This window comes from Stenella coeruleoalba (assembly GCF_951394435.1).
Source record: "Stenella coeruleoalba genome assembly, chromosome: X".
Classification (NCBI taxonomy): Eukaryota; Metazoa; Chordata; class Mammalia; order Artiodactyla; family Delphinidae; genus Stenella; species Stenella coeruleoalba.
Genome location: NC_137152.1, coordinates 97,747,271 through 97,769,830, shown reverse-complemented (window position 1 = coordinate 97,769,830; position 22,560 = coordinate 97,747,271). Strand labels below are relative to the sequence as shown.

General features: G+C 37.8%; 1 protein-coding gene across 3 annotated transcripts; it reads right to left on the bottom strand.

Annotated features, from left to right (window-relative positions):
- Positions 1-2,881: 2,881 nt before the first annotated feature.
- On the bottom strand, positions 2,882-16,628 carry MCTS1 (MCTS1 re-initiation and release factor). Of its 3 annotated transcripts, none has more exons than XM_079911093.1 (7): positions 16,324-16,628; positions 14,977-15,129; positions 14,348-14,445; positions 11,220-11,353; positions 9,204-9,271; positions 6,933-8,440; positions 2,882-6,707 (listed from the first exon to the last, which is right to left on the bottom strand). In XM_079911093.1, exons 1-6 carry the CDS (start codon positions 16,332-16,334, stop codon positions 8,359-8,361), a joined length of 546 nt encoding a protein of 181 aa, XP_079767219.1. In that variant the 5' UTR covers positions 16,335-16,628; the 3' UTR covers positions 2,882-6,707; positions 6,933-8,358. The 3 variants fall into 3 exon arrangements, with proteins under 3 accessions (XP_079767219.1, XP_079767220.1, XP_079767218.1); XM_079911094.1 differs by lacking the exon at positions 16,324-16,628 and adding an exon at positions 15,762-16,308; XM_079911092.1 differs by lacking the exon at positions 16,324-16,628 and adding an exon at positions 15,700-15,742.
- Positions 16,629-22,560: the final 5,932 nt, after the last annotated feature.

Here is a 22,560-nt window from a genome sequence, read left to right as displayed (position 1 = left end):
CCTCAATTTGATAAGTGTTATTTCTCTTAACCCACATAATTCCCATTTCTTTGATAGTTTTCACTGATTCCATGCAAGAATGGCCACATTGGTTTTGCCATTGCTTTGGCAATTTAGTGAAAGCCCTGGCAGGAAGAGCAGGGCCTAAAAATAAGCCTCAGATTTTCAATGAATGGATGGATGGATGGGAGTGAGGACGGATGCCATTAATTATGGGACAGGCTTGTGTTTGGAAAAAAGTAAGAAATGCTTCTAATGAGTGACTGATAAGAGACATCCACAAAGGTACTCAAAGTGCTGAATAAATGGGGATGTTCTAACAGTCAAAACACCAACCCCATACCATCTGAGGGGAAAAGGGGAAAAGTGGTCCTAACTTGATGAAGACTTTATTTTTTAATTAATTTTTACTGGAGTGTAGTTGATTACAATGTTGTGTTTCAGGTGTACGGCGAAGCGAATCACTTATACATATACATATATCCACTCTTTTTAAGATTCTTTTCCCATATAGGCCATTACAGAGTATTGAGTAGAGTTTCCTGTGCTATACAGTAGATCTTTATTAGTTATCTATTTTATATATAGTAGTGTGTATATGTCCATCCCAATCTCCCAACTTATCCCACCCCCCAATGGAAGACTTTAAATACTGGCACTGAGAATCTTCTTTTCCATATTTGCCACTCTAAGGTATTCACCTCCGGAAGGAAGCTTCAGGGAATACTGCCTGTTCTCCATCCCAATGCCATCCAACAGAAATATAATGGGAGCCGCATGTGTAGTTTAAAATTTTCTAGTAGCCACATTAAAAAAGACAGAGGTGAAATTACTTTTAGTATTATATTTTACTTAACCCAATATATCCAAAATATTGTCATTTCAACATGTAATCAACAGAAAAAATGAGATAGTTTACATTCTTTTTTTTATTAAGTCTTCAAAATCCAGTGTGTATTTTACAGTAACAGCACAGATCTAACCAATTCCAGAAGTATGAGACAACACCCCACCCCGGGGCTGTCATGTGAATGGGAGAAAACTTGAAGTTTCTTCTAAAAGGCCTGTTTATTTTTCTGGTTGTCTTGAAGGCTACGGAAATTGCAACCTGACTTTTAGCAGGCCCCAGGCCATCTCTTTGCATGAGTTCCATCACTGGATCTTCCTTCTCAAAATTAAGTCATTGGATCCTCCTTCTCAAAATTAACTCATTAGATCTGGAGTAAAATATTGATTAGACCCCTCAGCCTTTTTCCTTAGATTATAATTGAACCAAATTGCTCCTGTCAATTTTAATATTCACTAATCCTTTTCCCAACCTATCTTTTGGATGTATTGATAGTCACAAAGCAGCTGCTAGTTCTGCCTTTGCACTTACACTCTACCCTCATCTCCCCCACTTAACCAACCCTCCCCCTTGTATCCTTTTCTTTAAAAATCCAGGAAAGGCTTCTAAATGGTATAACCTTTAAATGGTCACAAATCACCTAGCCTGAAGGTGACAGAAAAAGTTCCGACCTCAGGACTAAGTTCAATTTCAAAAGATTCTCCCAGAATACCCTGCTAATGAAGAGGGAAACAGAACATTCCTCAGAAGCACACTGCAAGCAACCCAGTCTTACTGCATTCTAATCCTACCCATATTTTCCCACTGTGGAATAGAGGCTTGGCTAACTTACACTTCTCTCCAATAGCCCATAAACAAAGATGGTGATGCAACTGTGGGCCAAGATTAACATTTTATGAAACGTGAGGGGAGATTTTCTGCAAAATAGGCATTGCGGGAGGGAGGTAGGGAGGTTTAAGCAAATTCTGAGTGTAAATTCTTTATACGTGAAGTATGAATGGAAGGTAGAAAATGTCTCTTCTAGCATGTAATCTCTTTGTCAAAGAATATTTCTCTTGACTGTTTTAACACTTTACCACTCAAGTATTTTTACAAGTTCTGAATTAATTCCAAGTGTTTTATGTATTTTTTCATATTTACATACCATCTTGCCTGAAGTTCTTGCTATTTTTTTTTACATCTTTATTGGAGTATAATTGCTTTACAATGGTGTGTTAGTTTCTGCTTTATAACAAAGTGAATCAGTTATACATATACATATGTTCCCATATCTCTTCCATCTTGCGTCTCCCTCCCTCCCACCCTCCCTATCCCACCCCTCTAGGTGGTCACAAAGCACCGAGCTGATCTCCCTGAGCTGATCTCCCTGTGCTACGCGGCTGCTTCCCACAGCTATCTATTTTACATTTGGTAGTGTATATATGTCCATGCCACTCTCTCACTTTGTCACAGCTTACCCTTCCCCCTCCCCATATCCTCAAGTCCATGCTCTAGTAGGTCTGTGTCTTTATTCGTGTCTTACCCCTAGGTTCTTCATGACATTTTTTTTTTTAGTTCTTGCTATTTTATTCAACCATGGTTAAATTTTAGAAAAATTCCAGCTTGTTCTAAAAACTGTTTACTTGCATATCAGTGATACTTAGCTTTATTATCAATAAATTAAAAGCTTAATTTTGAAATTTTGGTGCATTTTCAGGTGGCCTCTCATCTTCCTGAAGGTTGATACTTATTTGCTAAAGGCCTTACAGATGTTGAGATACTTAGCTTTTAATGCATTTGTATAAGCACATTTATAGATTTCAGAAAAATTGTCTAGAATTATCCTACTTTTAATGGTGAGAAAAGGATGCTGTGTTTAAATTTTATTTTAATATTAAAATATTAGATTTTTTAAAATAAAAAATATATGATAATGTAAAAATAAAAAAAACCAGGCTTTGCAATCAGGGACACTTAGGTTCAAATCCCAACTCTGCCATTTATTAGCAGTGTATCTTCAGGAAAGTTATATAACCCTTCTGGAGCCTTAGCTTCCTCACTTATCAAATGAGAATTAAAATCTACCTCATGGAATAGTCATAAAGATTAAGCAAGATATATAAGTAGAGCTTGTGCGTATAGGAATGTTATTTGTTTCCCTTTCCCTCTGACCCATTTGAACAAGTTTAACTAGCACTTTACACAGTTAAATATGTATCAATCCTTTTATTAAGTATCTTTCTGGTAAAATATTAAAATATTGATGTGAATAACAGCTGGTATTGAATATTCAAAGTCACAAGGGAACTCCTTAATTAATAGTTCTAAGATAACATCTGTACATTGAATCTGTGCCATGCAATAAAACAGCTCTTCCTCAAGCAGCTTTTTAATAAAGTAAATATTTTTTAAGGAGAAATTTGGAAGTTGCTTTTAAGAACATTAACTTAGAACATATTCCCCCTTCACAGTAAATTAGACATTATTGGAGCCAAAATGGCCCAAATCAGTATGGTTTCTATCTCCTAACACTTTAATCAAGATGCTTCTATTTATATTGACAAAAACCACTGCTTAAGTGACACTCTTGCATCCCCAGTAAATGCATCTGGGCATTCGGTACTTGAGAGAGAATTGGATTTGACAACACCCAGAAGCTCACGAGGCCATGTGCCTTCTTTCAGACCTCTGCATTTGGGAGCAAGAAAGCAGAATTACTTTGTGGACTCCTTTCAAAACATTTTACAAAATATAAAATTTTTATCTTGTAAAGCACAAAATAAGTGCAGTGTAAGTTTCCAAGTTTTTACTGTATTTTAACCCCTACTTTTTTAAAAACAATAAAGGATTGCCAGTGAAAAATATCTTCCAGTCATGTGCATTTTTGAAAGCGATTTAGGAGATAGAGATTAATTTGATGGGTTAGAGACTGCTGTTATCCCACCAAATGAAGCTGTTTCTACTCTATATTCAGATACAATTCAGGTCGAACTTTTTGCAGGATCTTAGTTCTCCGACCAGGGATCGAACCCGTGCCCCCTGCAATGGAAGCACGGAGTCCTAACCACTGGACCACCAAGGAATTCCCAGGTTGAACTTTCTTAAATCCAAAATGTTTACACAAGCAAACTTTAGAAAGATCTCAGTCTCACAAAAGCATTCTTTTTCCTAATCCTGGATAAGTTAGCTCTCTAAGAAAGCTGTCCAGAGCCTACAGGGCAAAAAGGACTCTCCTCCCATCCTCCTCACCCTGCCCAATTTAATCCAGATGTTTAAGTGAACAGTGAATTTTGGCTTTAAAAAATGAATTCTGAATGGGGCAGCATTAGAACTGATGAGAACAGTGTCCAGACTAACAAGTACAAACCAAATCTTTCAGATCATGAAAAACTAAAAATTTGTTAAAACATTGGTATGAAGGGACTTCCCTGGTGGCGCAGTGGTTAAGAATCCGCCTGCCAATGCTGGGGACACAGGTTCAATTCCTTGTCCGGGAAGATCTCACATGCCACGGAGCAGCTAAGCCCGTGCGCCACAACTACTGAGCCTGCACTCTAGAGCCCGTGCTCCGCAACAAGAGAAGCCACCGCAATGAGAAGCCCACGCACTGCAATGAAGAGTAGCCCCTGCTCGCCGCAACTAGAGAAAACCCACGCACAGCAACGAAGACCCAACGTAGCCAAAATAAATAAATAAATTTAAAAATAAATTAGGGAACCTAGATAAACAAAGTTAAATATTTACTACATTTTGTTTGGGCATACATTCATTTCATATTCCCATTAATATATAATTGCTACATTATTAATATTCTCATGAACAAAAGAGTGAAATATTTACTATAATGAAATACATCTATAAATTTAGTCATTTGCCATTCTTGTATCTTCTGAAGTACTATGCTTAGAAATATTGTATCCTCGGTAGTGGATTTCTACATGCAGGGGGAACTTGGCTGGATATAATCATTATTTGACAAATGCCATATGACTTTATGTTTGGGGATTATCAAATCCCTCAAATTAGAAATGTTCATAGCTGTCCTTTGGATAAATCCAGCTGCTTGTTTTGGGTCCAGAACATTAAAAAAAGGAAAAATGCAGCTGCCAACAGAACACCACCAAACCACTATAATAGTCTGCTAGAAGAGGGTTTATCAGGCCTTTATATTACCACACAATGGGACAACAATCTGAGTTGGAATGCTGAATTGTTGCAACTCCAAGACATCTGGATTTTTTTTAACCTCACATTGGATATAATCTAGGAATATTTTTATATCTGGTTCATGTATAATTTGCAAATTTTAATGACTGAAATTGGAAATGTATTAGTAACTTCCTACTGGCTTTATAAGTTGCTATTGGGCTGTCACCATTACCCAGATTTTTTTAAACGTAAATTTACTCACTAGACTGGAAGCTCCTTAAGGATAAGGGCCACTTGTCTATTATTCATCTTTGTGCCACATGCCTAGAACCTAGTGGATATTCAATAAATGTCCATTGAGTTGAACTGACCTCGGCTGAGGAAAAGTGTGTCAGATGCACAAAAATGACTAGGTTGTAGGTTGGCTTGACACAAAATGTGTCAAGCTTGACACCCTAACTAAAAATGAACTGAAGACACATTGCCTGTGAGAAAAACAGGCTCTCCCTGTATTCCTACTCTCAGGAATATGGGAAAACTAAGTTGCCTTTAAGCATAGTGCATAAAGAGGCTGATAGTTAAACCTCTTTGAATTGGCTTCCTTGCATGACCTAATGTTTAGAAACAGACTGGGCTCCAACCTATGGAGTGACACCCCGGATTAACTCTATAACCTGAGGCCTCAGACACAGGGGGAGCAGGAAATATACATATTTAGTCCATATTACCAAGGCAACAAAGTCAATGTACCTGAACATAGTAGGAAAACAAGCACAGATGATGTTGAATATTTTAAAAGTGTTCCCCACACCCACCATAACAGTGGTTAGAAACATGGATAAATTATTTCTGAAACCACACAATTAAAACTTCTCTAATATATGTGTGTGCTTTGTTTTTCATTGCTAACACTCCATAGGCAATCTTGGTCAATTAACATTATCTTAGTACCAAAAATAAGGTTCAAAGTTTGGTTTTGACATAAATGACTTATTTTCTTTTTAAGCATATAAGGAGCTATAGACCTCGAATAGGCTGCCTCTCCCCCAAATGGGGAAACATCTGAATTTGAAACTAGTAAATCAGCATAAAATGAGACTATCTGTTGAAGAAACCTACCCTGAAAGATCATTTATAATTGTGCTACTGATGAGATTATTTACACTTTTATCCACCAGGAATAAATAATAAAATATAAAAATATAGTAAGCTGTAGAATATAACTGTCATAACAAAGAAAAATATTCTACATAGAACTAAAAAAGGTTATAGGAAGAAAAGTTATCAGGGCACCTCTACAGGCTAGGAAAGAAAGATTTTGGCAGACATAAGCATTCTAATTAATGATGAAGCAGGAAAAATTCTCCAAGCCTTACCCTGGCCCAGATGAAATACTCCCCCAAATTATCAACCTTCCTTTACTCTTATCCATCTTCACCAAGAAACTTCCTGTTTACTAATTGTTTACCCTAAGCAGACTTACCACTATAAATTAATACATTTACATTCTAACGTGGGAATCTCCAAGTCTTATAGGTTTTGTTACTGGAAAATAGTTTCTCAATCTGAGTCAGACCCTGGATCTATACCCTTCACCCATGTTATATCTTGGGAGGCCCAGCTGCAACAGCCAGCCAAATGGTGTCTCTCTTTTTACTATCCACCCTCACCTTTCTCACCAACTTATAACCGTAACACAGGTCACCACAATCTTGTAAATGTCTGTATCCATCTGAAAAATAAAATCACATGTCATATATTTGTAAACAACCAAATGAAGATGGCTGAAACACAGTATTGGGTTGGCCAAAAAGTTCGTTCGGGTTTTTCTGAACAACAAACTTTTTTCCAAACAAACTTTTTGGCCAACCCAATATAACAGCAATGTTATTAGGAAGAAAGACCTGTTATCACTGTATAAATTCATAACTGTTGTTTAATTCTCAAAACAGCTTACTGTTCTCACTGAAGTAGGTCCATGGTCTTCATATGCCACTTATGATAGGAGATACGCATTCTTTGGGGAATACAGTGGGGACTCAAATCTGGAAGTTCTGGGCATCTGTGTAGTATGATTCAAGAGAGGGCATTAAATAAATTGAACTGGAATCTGATCAAGCCGATCTGTTTACAGGCTATACAGGGAGTACAAAAACAAGTTAAATTACTTTACAGTGATACAATCAACAAAATCCAGAATGTGGGAAGAAACGCTATATGACAAAACAACTAGATTTCTTACATAATTAATTTAAAGGGAAAACGGACGGGGAACTTAGAGATTAAAACAGACAAATAACAACCAAATGCAATATATGGACCTTGTCGGATACCAATTTCAAGCAAACCAATGGTTAAAAAAATAAAAAGAGAAACAATTGGGTCCATCTGTCACATAATTGAACACAGTTCAGATATTTAACCTTATTAAGAAATAGCTGAGACTTCCCTGGTGGTCCAGTGGTTAAGAATCTGCCTTCCAATGCAGAACATGGGTTCGATCCCTGGTCGGGAACTAAGATACCACATGCTGCGGAGCAACTAAGCCCGCATGCCGCAACTACTGAGCACGCAAGCCACAACTAGAGAGAAGCCCACGTGCCACAACGAAGATCCCGTGTGCCACAACTAAGACCCAATGCAGCCAAAAATAAAAAATGAATATATATATTTTTAAAAAGAAATAGCTAAAATTTTTAGGTGTGATAATGATATTATGGGTTTTTTTAAAAAATACATATTTCAAAGACATATTAAAGAAACTGGATAAAATGATATATCTGAGATTTGCTTCAAAATAATCAGAGAGTGGGGTGGGAAGGAGTGAGATAGAGATGAAATAATATTGGCCACGAATTGAAGCTGGGTGATGGATACAGAAAAGGTCCATTATACTATGCTACCCATACTTTTCTATACGCTCAAAATTTTCCATAATGAAAAGTTTAAAAACAGCAACAGCAAACAAAAAACACATACAAAAGAGAAGGGGAACTTCTAGGTGCCCTGGGGTAATGGGATAAAAATCCCAGTCTAGCTTCCAGCCCCATTAAGTAGTCAGATTCTCTGGGGGGGTCAGCCATATACTAGCAAGTTCATTTACCAAATCTTGCCCTTCATCTTACATCATTAGCCTGAGAAAGGACATTAAGTTGTCTGAGTTTGGTTACTTACCAGACACCTTTTAATGTCCAAGTTTGTAACCCAAATTTAACTTGAGTTTAAGAAAAAATAAAATAATTTTTGAAGCTAACAGAATTTTAGCATCTGTTGAATTTATTCAGCATAACCACAGAGGTATTGTCTTCATGTTGTCACACATAGACACAAACACAGATACAACACAATATCCATTTTTAGCCCAAGTGCATTCCTTCTGAGGCTCATTTATATGTCTTCATATGCCACAGCCCATCATTTAAATAATGGATATTTTCAATGCCAATTCCTTTGTTGACTTTCTCACTGCAGAAGGAATAAAGCACATAAACATATTGTTAAGTATTTTTATAGGCTTACTCATGGTAAATATAATTCAGGGTGCATTGCTATCTTGAAATTATTGAGCCACATGTAGGGAATTTATTTATATTACACTAACATTATCATCTACATTAAACTACATTACTCTGCTGCAGTTCATGTCTTAAAGCGATTCTAGTGATCTAACTAGTGGGTCCACAGAAACAGAGTAATGATGTCACCAAACCAGGAGAACATCAAAGTGTTATAATTAACCCTGAAACAAAATTAATAGGAATATTTTGGTCATGAGTTCCAACGTTTTTAAGTATATTGACTATATTTTGGTAATATATCTTTAATATTTCCTTAATATTTTATACCACCATTTTAAAATATAAGATAAATACTGTGTGGTACTAAATTATGTCACCGTTTTTAAAAACTAGCAGTAAAATATCTTTCCCCACACCTAATCTAAATCATACTAAATAAAAAAAATTCCTAAAATACCACACACATACATATAATACAGCTGTGTTGGCACACAGGTTCTTTTCAGAATGCTAAAGGAAGAATGCAATCCCAGAGACAAAATAGGTTTCAATGGCTTCCTAAGTGTTAGGAAAAATCAGAAATGAGGCTTCTGTGCTTAAATATTTATAAGATATGGTATGAATGAGAGCAAATTTCACCTGTAATTCTGATTCTTCCTGCATAGGTTACCTATATCTTAAAAGCTAAGGAGGCCTAACAGGAGACTTACATATCTTCTGCAGACATCTTCATGACTCCAACACACAGAGCATGCTGTTTTCCTTCTGCCATGATTGCCTGAAAACACACAGCTAAGAAAACTATTTATCTATCAAAATGCCTTGGAGAGGGGGTGTCACATTACTACTTAAGCCACTGTGAACCCAACTTGCACCTTCGCCTAGTCCATTAACTCCTTGAGGGCAGGGACCTAGCAAAATTTATGGGCAGATTGCAAATACTCAATACATGCTAAATGAATGAATCTAATAATCATTCTCTGTTTTTAAGTCAAATGTTAATAATACCATAACCCAATGCCAACAAAAGAAGAAAAAGAAGTCATGCAAAAAAGGAGACAAAATTTCTTGCATATAAATATTAAAAATGGAAATAAATATCAATTGTTCTAGTGCTTTAATCACTAAATGGTGGTTTTATATAAAGGATACATTAAAACAATAATTATATCCCCAATCAATCTTTAAGAGTCCAATGTAAGTTGCAATCTATCCAGAACAACCAGAATGTTCTTGGTTATCATTTGAAGTGTCTAGAATGTTAAACACTGCAGTACATATTTTAAAAAGTAAAGGTTCAAGGGTACACAGCCCCTCTCTGTACTAGTTTTGCAACTTTCCCAAAGTCTATAATTATTTCAAAATAAAAATTATTTTAAAAGTAAAGGCTAAGTACTAGGAAAATTTTCCATTTAGGGGAAACCCCAGAACTATAAACTTTAAAAACAGAAAAATCATAAACATAAAAGGGTAACCTGTCCTCACAGAATACTTTTCTCCCTTGGTTTTCAAGTCATTCATTCATTCAATGTTCCACAAATATTTGATCACCTATTATGTGACCAGTATCTATATCAACACAAGCTGTTCCTAAGATATAAATATATTGATACAACTTATACTACCCCTTAGATATAACTGCCACAAGAGAGAACACCCTCCTTTTGAGCACAGGACACACTCTTAAACCCACTCTAATGGCCTTTCCGCTCCAGTGATTTCCCCATTCCCACCAAGTATGGTTCCTTTTCTCAACCTGAGGCAAATGGCCACTTCATCTATGACAGAGGAGAAGATGTCCTCCTGTCCAGACTAGGTGATAAAAAACTAATCTGGAATATAGCTGAAACAGCACTGTAGAAATGGAAATAATGCAGAATTATTCAGCTCCATCATGAGTTGAATAGATTCTTAAGGACTATCTGGGACTTTATCATTTCTCTTTGAGAAAACATGTTCTGAGGCCCAAACAACCAACTTAAAAATGAACTTTAGGGGGCTTCCCTGGTGGCGCAGTGGTTGACAGTCCGCCTGCCGATGCAGGGGACACGGGTTCGAGCCCCGGTCCGAGAAGATCCCACATGCCGCTGAGCGGCTGGGCCCGTGAGCCATGGCCGCTGAGCCTGTGCATCCAGAGCCTGTGCTCCTCAACGGGAGAGGCCACAACAGTGAGAGGCCCACGTAGCACAAAAAAAAAAAAAAAGAAAAAAAATGAACTTTAGAATAAAAGTTCATTGGAACTTCAAAATAAAACCACTGGGATTGCCAATGGTTCCCACTACTCACTTCTAACATTCCACCTGGTGCTTAAGTTCTTTTCCCTTTTGAGTGCTTTTACTCCAGGGTATCTGGGGTAATTCAAACATAAAAGTAGCAAGATGATGTCCAAATAAGTGATCCAATCATATCATATACAACCTCTCTATTAATAATTAAGAGTTTTATACTGTGTCCTGAGTCTGATAACACTGGTCTCTAACTGAGCTGAAATGCAGCTGGGACTCTTTTGTTACTTGTTCTCATTTAATCTCTAAGATGGGACAGAATTTAGTCTCAAGAAATAATGTTGCTTCCCACATCTTCAAACGTAGCCAGAAAGGCATGAGACAACAGTAAGAGTAACCTCCAAAAAAGTACATCTAATGTTCTCCGGGATGACAGATCTTTCAGCAATAACAAGAATACAATGAACACATTTTTCAACAGTTACAGCCTGGGAAGGATACAACAATCGTATCTACTGCAGCAGGGTAAAGTTTAGCTCCAGGAGAAGTTAAGCCTGGACACATGATATTTGCTCCACTGAGTACAAATTTGATGGCTCCTTTATCAACCTGCTGGTGTGGCAGGATAAAAGGATCTAGAAGAAAAGAAATGCATTACATAAATTAGTAAGACTAATGACTCAACAGAAAAAGGCAAAGGACATGAACAAATATTTCCCCAAATTACAGTATTCTGTGACACATGCAAAATAAAACTGAAACACCCTCCTTCACTTATCAAATTGGTATATATTTTTAAGAAAAGTATTTCCCAGTGCTAGCAAGAGTATAGGAAAACTGACATTCCCATATACGGCTAGAAGACTTATAAACGGGTACAAGCTTTCTTTAGGACTACCTGGCAACATGTATCAACAGCCTCGAAAAGGTTCAAACTCTGACTCAGTAATTCTACTTCTAGGACTTTATCCTAAGAAAAAAATGAGAGATGTACAATATATTTAGATAGAAAGATATTCATTATAGCACTAATATTTATATTAGAAATAAACTGGAATCAACCTAAATGTCCAGCAATAAAGTAAGAGATAAATGACTTAAAGTATGTCTATAATACCTATATAATAGGACCATGTTTTTGGAGAATACCCTGGGAAATATTCAAAATATATGATAAGTGAAAAAAGCAGAATAAAAACTGCCAGAAATGGGGCTTCCCTGGTGGCGCAGTGGTTGAAGAGTCCACCTGCCGATGCAGGGGACACGGGTTCGTGCCCCGGTCCGGGAGGATCCCACGTGCCGCGGAGTGGCTGGGCCCGTGAGCCATGGCCGCTGAGCCTGCGCGTCCGGAGCCTGTTGCTCCGCAACCGGAGAGGCCACAACAGTGAGAGGCCCGCTTACCGCAAAAAAAAAAAAAAAACTGCCAGAAAGACCAGTGGTTGCTAGGGGTTGGAAGAGACGGGGAGGTGGGAAGGATGAATAGGTAGAGCACAGGGAATTTTTAGGGCAGTGAAACTATTCTGTAAGATACTGTAACAGTGCATACATGATATATGCAATCGACAAAAACCACAGACCGTACAACACAAAGAATGAACCCTAATGTAAACTATGGACTTTCGTTAATTATAATAATGTATCAATATTGGTTCATCGATTGAAGCACGGCAATGCAGTATATTAATAAGAAAAGAAGGATGGGAAGGAAGTATATGGGAACTCTCTGTACTTTGTTCATTTTTTCTGTAAATCTAAAACTGCTCTAAAAAAGAAAGTCTATTAATTAAAAAACAAAAACTATTTAACAGAGAGCCCAATTTAAAAAGGAAAAAAATATGCATTTACACATAACACACAGACACACACACAATACAGGAAATAATGGGATGGAAGTACACTGATATACTAACCATGGTTACCTCTAGGTCATGGGAATACAAGTGATTTTACTTCCGTATTTTACAAATCTCTAGAATGAACACATACTCCTTCTGTAATCTTAAAAAAATTTGTGTGTGTGTATGTGTGTCTATTAATAATTCATAACCTAAAAACTAAAGGATCCCCAAAGGATTTAAAACAATATCTATGGGAAAAACTTTTTAGGCCTCTCAGGGCTCTCCAGGAATAATAACAATAATTGGTAAAATGTATTCATTTTAATGTCTTACCACTAGCTCTCCCACTAGTCAGAGAACAAATAAGTCTTTTTCCTACCAAGACTAGAAATTAATTTAAACACAGCTCCAAATTAAACATCTTACTGAAAAAAAGGAAGCTGAATGAATGTGTTTACTACTCAGAAGCCATAATTTGTTTTCTAGATCTCCATCCTCATTAATATCTGTCCTTTAATAATAATGATAATGATGATCCTGATCATGGGGATGATGACAAGTAGTAGTAGTGGATGGACATTTACTGAACAATTACTACATCATAATAATGGCTATTATATATTGAGCACTTACTATGTTCCAGGCATTGTGTTAGGTGCATTACATGTGTGTTACTATCTTATTTAATCCTCACAACCCTGGGAGATGTAACATAAAATTGCTTCCACTTTTAAAGATAAGGAAACAAAGCTTAAGTGACTTGACAAAAGTGACATGCACTGGGAATTGAGCCCAGACCTGCCTAACTCCAAGTTCACACTTTTAACCACCATATCATCCTGCTTCTTGCACAAGAATAACTTTAAGATGTTCTAAAAGGTTGGTTCCCAGCAAAATATTATTAAACAGGAACATCTTTTTCTTCCAACTTATTGTGAAAATGCTTAACATATAGAAAAACTGGAAGAATAGTTCAATGAGCACCTGGATACCATCCACTTAGTTTCAACAATCGTTCATTAGCACTTTGCTATATTTGCTTTATCTCTTTCTATTTATACACACATATTTTTTTCCTCTACCATTTGACAATTCAGACACAATGCTTCACCATAAATAAGCACACATGCCAGACACATACTGGCTTGAAAAGCAGAAATTTTACTTTGCAGTTGAAAAACTCTTGTACACTGGGATAGCATCTTCCTTTGGGTTTTCTTTTGTAATGTAATCAATCTAACAACATGCAAATGTGGGTACATAATAAACATTATTTTGTTTCTTAACACCTGACCTTGGCACTCAACTAACAATAACTGGGATTCCATGCTTTCCCTTATACAGACTTACCTCTATGAGGCAAATCTGGATACAAATGTAAAAGAAAATGCTCACAGCACTTATTACAGTTTGTGAATATATATTCGTGTAATTATCTAATTGTTGTCTATTCTCCCAACTAGACTGTTAGCTTCCTAGGGACAGGGACCATATCTATCTTTGCTTCCTATCACATTCTCATTACCTAGCTCAGTGCCTGGCACAGAGTAAGTTTAAAAAATAGTTTTTGAATTAAGTAATGAATGAATGAATGCTCTTTCTTGGGCTTTCTGGAATGCATAATGAGAGAATTTGCATTTTTCAGATTTACCACAAGATGGGGAGGGGGGAAATCTTTTTAGTTTTATATTCCATATAGCCTAGTACTAATAAGTTAACTACCAGAAGTCACTTTCAACTCCTTTTGTGTCTTTCCATATGCCCAAATACATATTTTCTAACAAGACTTACATTTGTGAAGTAATCTTAGGGTTGGATAAAAAGGCCCTTCTCTTTGTCTAAAAAACAGTAACTCTCCATTTACTGTAAGGATCTCTATATGTTCATGGCTGTAAGACAAATGTCACAAAGTACCAAGTTAGATATTTTCTTTCAAAAATGAATGTGCCAAACATCCTTTAAATAATGTATAATATGAAGCATGCATATACAGAGATACAGTAAGCTTTAAAAAAAATTTCAATAAAGATCCAGGGCAAAAAAAACATTTTTTTTAACTCATACCAGTCCAGTAGAGAAAAAGGAAAAATATGACCTGCTACAATTTTATTTCACATTTTATTATTTTAAATTCCTTTTCAGATAATTAATAAAACAAATCTCTAAAGCACAAACTGAAATAAATCCAACTCTGAATAAAAACATTTAATTAACTCTTTAATAAAACAATCAGTACAGAAAGCCACATTTTCACAAACATAGAAAAACACTTGAAAATACAAATATTGATAAGTTTTAGAGTTACTCATTTAGAGTAGATAAATAGTTAATGTGACGATAATTACATTTATTATGAGTGCAATCTAATCATTCAATATTCAGTTTCTCTGAACTTTACATAGAAAAAAATAAAGACTTACCATCGCACTATTTTGACAGGATCTTTCTTAGGCATGATTTGATTAAGCCATGGTTCAATACCTGGAAATTGTTCTAACAATTGGTTCTTAATACCCTTTATAACTGAGGTTTTCAACTGGATGCAGTTGGACACATTTTCTTTTTCATCAAATCTGCCAAATGATTTTTGCAAGGAAAAAAAAAGGCATTTCCAAGAAGACATATCAGAATAGCTAAAGGTATTGTTTTAATTAGTCATCTATTTCCAAGCAAATATTTAGACGTCTAAAATAATTATGAAATAAATTGTTTTTTTAAATACCATTTCCCTTTTATTGTGTCCAGCACAAAACCAAAGTCTTAATACAATATTAAAATAAACTGTCATAAAGTCACAATTAGCTGGGCGGGGGGGGGCGAGGGGAGAAGGATATGAGGCATATTTCACATTATAATCTGTAATTAGCTACACAAATGCCTCTCCTGGAAAATCTTACTCAACTCTACCCAGGAAAAAACAGATTCCCACCTATAACAGAACCTGTGTAAAAAAACAAAAGCAAAACAAAACAAAATGAAAATACCCTCAAGCGTTGATATACAAAAGACCAACCCAAATATAACAGTGAAAATCGGCCCCTCCTAGGCTATGTAATCTGCTGAGATTCTTTTTTAAGTGATGATGACGACGGTATTTAACATCCCTATTTATTTTTGCTCAAAATGTCCTGCACAAAACCCACCTCCCTTTGCCCATGATCCCCCTTTGCTTTTTGCGTCTACCAAATCTGGAAGGCAAACCCACTAGGTAGGTTCCAAAGAATTTTTGTCTTCCTCACACTGAATAGCCTATGGGGCAGTCACGCTATTTTCAAGACAAGGTTCATCTGGCAGCTAGGCAATAGGTATCACAGTCCGCTAGCTTCCTGTCACCCAGACTCCTTCACTCCCATGACCCAGGAAGTCAAGCCTTCCCTTATTCAGTTCATAACTAGTAACCACAAGGCAGTGAGTGCAGGGCTCTCCTCTCTGCTAAAGAGGATATGTCCCCAAATCACAGTGCAAGGATGTGATTGGTAGAATCCTAGGAACGGAGATAGGACTAGGAAAGGGGGCAAAAGAGAAAGAGAGGTAAGGAGAAAGAAAATGAGGGTGGGAGGACCCAAACCCAACTGAGGATTAGGGACGAAAAGCTTAAAGAAGTGTTGCTAGTTGCCAGTTGAGAGAATAGTACTATAGAAAACCTTAGGGAGTAAGGATGGCAGGGGCGGGGGAGAGAGAAAGAGAATCTTTGCTCTCGCCCTCTTCCCCACCCCCACCCCCACCCCCTTTGTAAGCAGCCAACGGAGGCCACAGCATGTCCTTACTTCTTGAACATGATCCAAGGTGAAGGGGGCGACGATAGGGAAGGGCCCGGAATGGGGAAAAAATTGAATTAGCAAGGGTCCGGCAGATCCCCTTACACGAGGAAGGCCGGAACTGACAGTCGGAGCTGTTGTCGTTATCCGGAAAGGGAGACAGCCAGCCGCACTTTACGGTTCTCAGAGAAATTTGACTACTTCCGCTCCTTAAAATCGTCGGCTCTTTTGCCGGCCCTTTTTGGTTTACCGATCCCTATCCAGAGCGGGTAGCTGAAAAGGCGGGACTTGTGAAGGAAGAAGAGATAGAGCAATCATTGTAAGAACAGGAAGAGAAGATGGAGGGGGCGGGGCAATCAATCAAGGCAGTATTTAAGGCCGTTGCGTCACTACGGGTTCCTCAAAGGGTCAAAATTCTTCCGTGTTTCATTGCTACCTACAGTTATTTTTTAGTGGGAATGGTTTTTGTTCCCTGAGACAACCGAATGGATTGGTGCTTACCGACCAGCTTGAAGCCAAGCAAGCCTCTTGACATCATGTTTATGTACTCGTGGGCTTGCCAAATTTAGCAAATAAAAATATAGGACGCCCTGTACAGGACATTTGGATTTCAGAAAAACAATGAATACTTTTTTTAGTATAACTATACCTCATCCAATATTTGGGACATACTTATACTAAAAAAAGAAAAAAGTACGTGCTATCTGAATTGAATTGGGCGTCCTGTATTTTAATCTGGCAACCATATTCACTGGCCACAGTGAGGTGCCCCCAAAGAATTATTCACTAGGCTGCTGTCCCCTGCCTCACCCCCATGGCTATTAGTTGAGCTATTATAAATATAAAGAGGTACCTTCCCTGAATGATAGAATGTCCTGTAGCCGATCGATACTAGACTAATCCGATTGAAGAGATAACAGCTAAAGAAACACGTTTTACTTACGTGATTTTAAAAAAGAGCAAATCAAGGGTTTTGATCAGCAAAGAAAGCATAGAAAAATGCAAAACCTAAACAGGCACTACCCAGGCTGTGGGATGGGTGTGCACTGATCTGTAAAACAAATACACCAGTCTCTCCAGGGAGCAAATACTCTATACTGGGGAGATGGGCCTTGGCAATGACAGCAAATGGTATTATGTGTTTGAATTGTACTGCTAACTCACCTTGCCTTGATTCTATGGTAGCAACAATCTTCTGATTATAATTTAGCTTCCCACGAAGATCTGTCCGGAAAGGACTTGCTATTTTCAAATCATATCTGCGTGAACAATTGTCTTTATAAATTAATAAATTGGCATTATGGTTTATACATCAATCTCTTGAGAACGTCCTTAGCGTGAATCCGCATTCCCAGCATCAGTCAACTCTGTGACATTTAAATATCGTTTATGAACATACAAAACTGAAGCCCAGACCCCAAGCTGTGGTTAGTGCTACACTGTTAGGCTTCTTACAAAACAGGAGAACTTTCCTCTACTGGCAACTCACATCGCCCTGGAAGCCTGCCATGTAACAGTAAATATATTATAACAACTATAAACAGTTATAATTAAGCGGTTGGAGGTAGGAGAAAATAAATATTTTGTGTTCAATCTAAACATAACACCTTAGTAATAACAATGTATTCCACTAGTAAATAAAATTTAACTTGATGAACTCCAAAATTAATAATACCTAGATGGACTTCCTAATTTCTTGAACTTCCTAATTTCTTGAACCTACTAACTTTAGACTTATTAAAAAGTATTATGCTGAGTATTTGCAGTGCTAGAAATAAGAGCTAACTTTTAATTCTATAAAAATTATACATAAGGACTTCCCTGTTGGGCCAGTGGTTAAGACTCCACGCTTCCACTGCAGAGGGTGCCAGCTTGATCTCCGGTGGGGGAACTACGACCCCACATGCCGCGTGGGGCGGCCAAAAATAATAATAATAAGGTTTTAAAAAATAAAAATAGGGCTTCCCTGGTGGCGCAGTGGTTGAGAGTCAACCTGCCGATGCAGGGCACATGGGTTCGTGCCCCGGTCCGGGAAGATCCCACATGCCGCGGAGCGGCTGGGCCCGTGAGCCATGGCCGCTGAGCCTGCGCGTCCAGAACCTGTGCTCCGCAGCGGGAGAGGCCACAACAGTGAGAGGCCCGCGTACCGCAAAAAAAATAAATAAATAAAATTTATACATACTCTAAATTATGACAAATCCCACATGCATGGACTAGATATATAGCTACATGTGCATACATATTTTAATCCACTTTCATATACTCTGATAATCACAGAAACTGAATCTGAATTATGACAAATGCCAAATTAGGTCATTAGTATTAACGAGGGAGATATTTAGTTCTGTATGTGTACATGAATACCTTTATTCATAACCCATCTACACAGATACATAAGCAGGGCCCACTTTTCACTTTTAATGTGTTTCTGGTTTTGTGTTGTAAACAGGATTATTTTTCCAAGGTTATAATTGGGTGTTTACTCCTGACAGAACTCATCTTCAAATAAATCACTGCTACAACAAACAATATGTCATAAAAGAAGAAATACCTCAAAATAAACCTCTTCCAAAATTGAAATAATGAACTTCATTTATTCATGCAATAGTTATAAAGGACCTTTATGTTTTAGATATATATGCTGTCTATACTAGAATTCATGCATAGATGTTCTGTGCAATTTATTTTACAAGGGACATCAATGTACATGCAGCACAGGACACAAAAAACCCAAGTCTAGCATACAGTTTACTAAAATAAGTAACCTAGCTATAATAAGCATTAAACATTTAATGATTGTATTTGCTGTCTTAGAATTTTGAAACAATTTTATAGGATCATCTTGACATAAGACTCTAAAATGCTGCCCAAGGAAGTTTACAGTAAGGCCTCCTTTTCTTCTTCATAAGCTTCCTTGAGCAATAAGCATGGTACCAAAACCCTTCAGAGTGTCCAGTAAAAAATGGTTTCTTTAGGAGGTGGGCCATAGCTTTGAACAACTGGAGGAGGTGCTTTCACTGCAAGAAAGAATTGGGCCACTGCCAGACCCCTACTGGGTCTCTCATCTCTCAGAATCTACAGCCTGTGAAGTCTTCCATTAAGGTCACTTTTCCCACAAACCGCCCCGCAGCCTTATACTTCAGAGCCACCTGCAGCCTGACTTTATATCCCCCACAAGGTCAAGACATACCTAAGAATCACACTACTACCCCCACCACCAATCACTGTGCAGAGCACAGGTGAGAAAATGCATTGGCCACGGCCTGGATCTTTCCATACAGAGCAATATAAGGAACACCAACCAAACAGCATCATCAACCTCTAGTCCCAAATACAGCTAAATTTGGAGAAAGCTGAGAGACCCCTATTTATCAAAAGACTGTCAGAAGTAACCATCTTGACAAATTTATGATAAGCCAAACTCACTGTGCCTCACTTACATCCCTATTTTCTTTTGTCATCGCCCAATATGTAAGCACCAAGTTCAATCTATTATTATGTGACCTTGGGCAAGTCACTTAAACTCGTGTGCCTGTCTTCTCATCTGCAAAATAAAGGCTCTACTTTATGAGGTTGTTATGAGGATTAAATGAGAGAATACAGGCAACGCGTTGTTAAATTATTAGTATTGTTATTATTAAATTACTATTGCTGTCATTGTTATTCCTCTCTTCTAACCTCATTCCCATATTCCTCTGTGCTTCTTCTCCTGCCACCTGACCTCTCATTACTACCTTAATTTCCAGGTGCTTCTGCTATGCCTCCCTGGAACACAATTCCATGATTAACAAACTCTCCTACCCATCCTCCAACTTATCCCTGAATGTCCAGTGATATTCCTGGCTTTCCCATGAGATTGGAGCTTCCCTTACAGCCCTTTCAAGTGAAAGTGATTTGCACCAAGACGCTGCATGTACTAGGGAGTCAGGAGGTGATGTGATGCTCTCTTCCAGCCACACTACAACTTCTAGACAATTCCTCCTTCACCCTCAGGTAAAAAAAAAAAAAAAAAAAAAAAACCCTGATTCTTCTTCCTCCAAGTTTCATACTATCTGGTTACACCTCGACTTCCTCTTTGCTGTCCTCTACTCATTCATTGAAGATCCTGGTTCACAGCCTTTCCTCTCCACCCTAGAGTCGTTAAGCACTGCAAGAGAAAAATCACAGTTAAATAAACAGGTACCACCCTGAATTCATAGTCACCAGCCTCAAATTGACCTTCAATATTCCTGGGGAAATCCTTTCATGTTTTCAGGTCACTCTCTCATTCTCCCCAGTGATTCTTTCAAAGTTTGCCCATTTTCCTCAAAACTCCAACACCTCAACAGCCCCTTCAATCTACCAAATAACTCACCTCTTAAAGATAAGATAGAAGTCTCCATATGGGAAACCAACTTCCTACTACCTACTACTACTAAACTAGGAATATATTCAGAGCCATCCTCTACTGTTAAAATGAGAGAGAGCCCTCTTCCAAGCTAGGTCTAATTCCTCCATCTTCCAGATCCCTTTCATGTACAGGTCCTCAGTAACCTTACTCAAGCTGTCATTACCTCTGTCCTATACCTTCAACCTCTCCCTCTCTACTGGCTCCTTCCTCTCAGCTCTTTCAACGGAAATACATGAATACACCCACATCGTATAACATTCAAACAACATGGAAGTATAATGACCATAATCATAGCTAGCATCTACTGACTACTTACGCTATGTCAGACACTGTTGTGAGTGCTTTCATGTATTAACTTATTTAATTCTCAGAGTGACTTTATGAAGTAGATACTATTATTATTTCCATTTTATAGATGAGAAAACTGAGGAAAAAAGAGGTAAAGTAGCTTGCCCAAGATTACCAAGCTATGAAGTACCAGAATCTGGAATATATATATATATATATAGTCACTTTGCTATACACCAGAAACTAACACGACATTCTGAATCAACTATACTTCAATTAAAATTTTTTTTAAAAAACACACACAGGGCTTCCCTGGTGGCACAGTGGTTAAGAATCCACCTGCCAATGCAGGGGACATGGGTTCAAGCCCTGGTCCGGGAAGATCCCACATGCCCCAGAGCAACTAAGCCTGTGTGCCACAACTACTGAGCCCACATGCCACAACTAGAAGCTACCGCAGTGAGAAGCCCACACACCGTGCAGCAACAAAGACCCAATGCAACCAAAATAAATAAATTAAAAAAAAACAAAACACACACAGCCATGCTAACCAGCTTCATTTTAAATTCATGATCACTAATCTCAAATGGGCCCTTAATGCTGCCTGGCAATTATAGTATATATCCTTAGACTAGTGCTGTCCAATAGAACTCTCTGCAATGATGGAAATATTCTGTAATCTGTGCTCACCAAAACAGTAGCCATTAGCACATGTGGCTACTTATGTTTACATTTAAATAATTAAATTAGATAGACTTTGAAAAACCAGTTCCTTAGCCATATTAACCACATTTCAAGTACTCAGTAGTCACATGTGGCTAGTGGCTAAGTATTGGACAGCTCAGAATAAGTCATTCAGTCTCCCCTAGATGACTATTTCTCTCCTTCAACCCCCAACACCTTTCACAGACTCCCACCACCCCATCTACCCACTTCTACCAGCATCTCAAACACATGTCTAAAACTGTACTTCTAGACTCTCTCCATTCTGTCCCCTCATACACTCATCTGTCCCCAAACCTATTTTATCCACAGTCGTCAGTTATTGACAACTCCATCCTTTCATGTGCTCAGACCTGAAATCTTAGGAATTTCCTTCACTCCTCTTCCTCTCACACTCCACCCCCAAGTCATTGGTAAGTCCTATTGATTCTTCAAAATATATCAAAAATTCAACCACTTCTCATGACCTTCACAGCTACCATCCTAGTTCAAGCCATCATTATCTACTGCCTGGATTGTTTCAATAACCCCCAAACTGGTCCTTTACCTCTGTCTCGCACCACAATCTGTTTTCAACACAAGCCAGATTTTCCTATTAAAAGTGAAATTCAAAGTAAAGTCTTTTCTCTGCTCATACCTCTCCAACAGCTCTCCATCTCAACTAGAGTAAAACCGATATCTGTACAATAGCTTACAAGGTCTTTAATTGTCTAGATTCCTGTTACCTCTTCAATTTCATTTTCTGCTACTCTTCCTTCCCTTTTCTTACTCTTCTCCAGTCACACTGACTGCCTTGCTAGTTTCCAACACACCACATCTTAGGGTCTTTGCACTGGTTGGTCCTT

Excerpts from the sequence above, each read along its gene's own strand:
- MCTS1 (XM_079911092.1), bottom strand. Across the intron at positions 14,446-14,976 it reads CCTGTCAAAATAGTGCGATG|CCATGAACATATAGAGATCC; the intron begins GTAAGTCTTTAT and ends TTTGTCTTACAG. Across the intron at positions 9,272-11,219 it reads CTGCAGTAGATACGATTGTT|GCAATCATGGCAGAAGGAAA; the intron begins GTATCCTTCCCA and ends GTGTGTTTTCAG.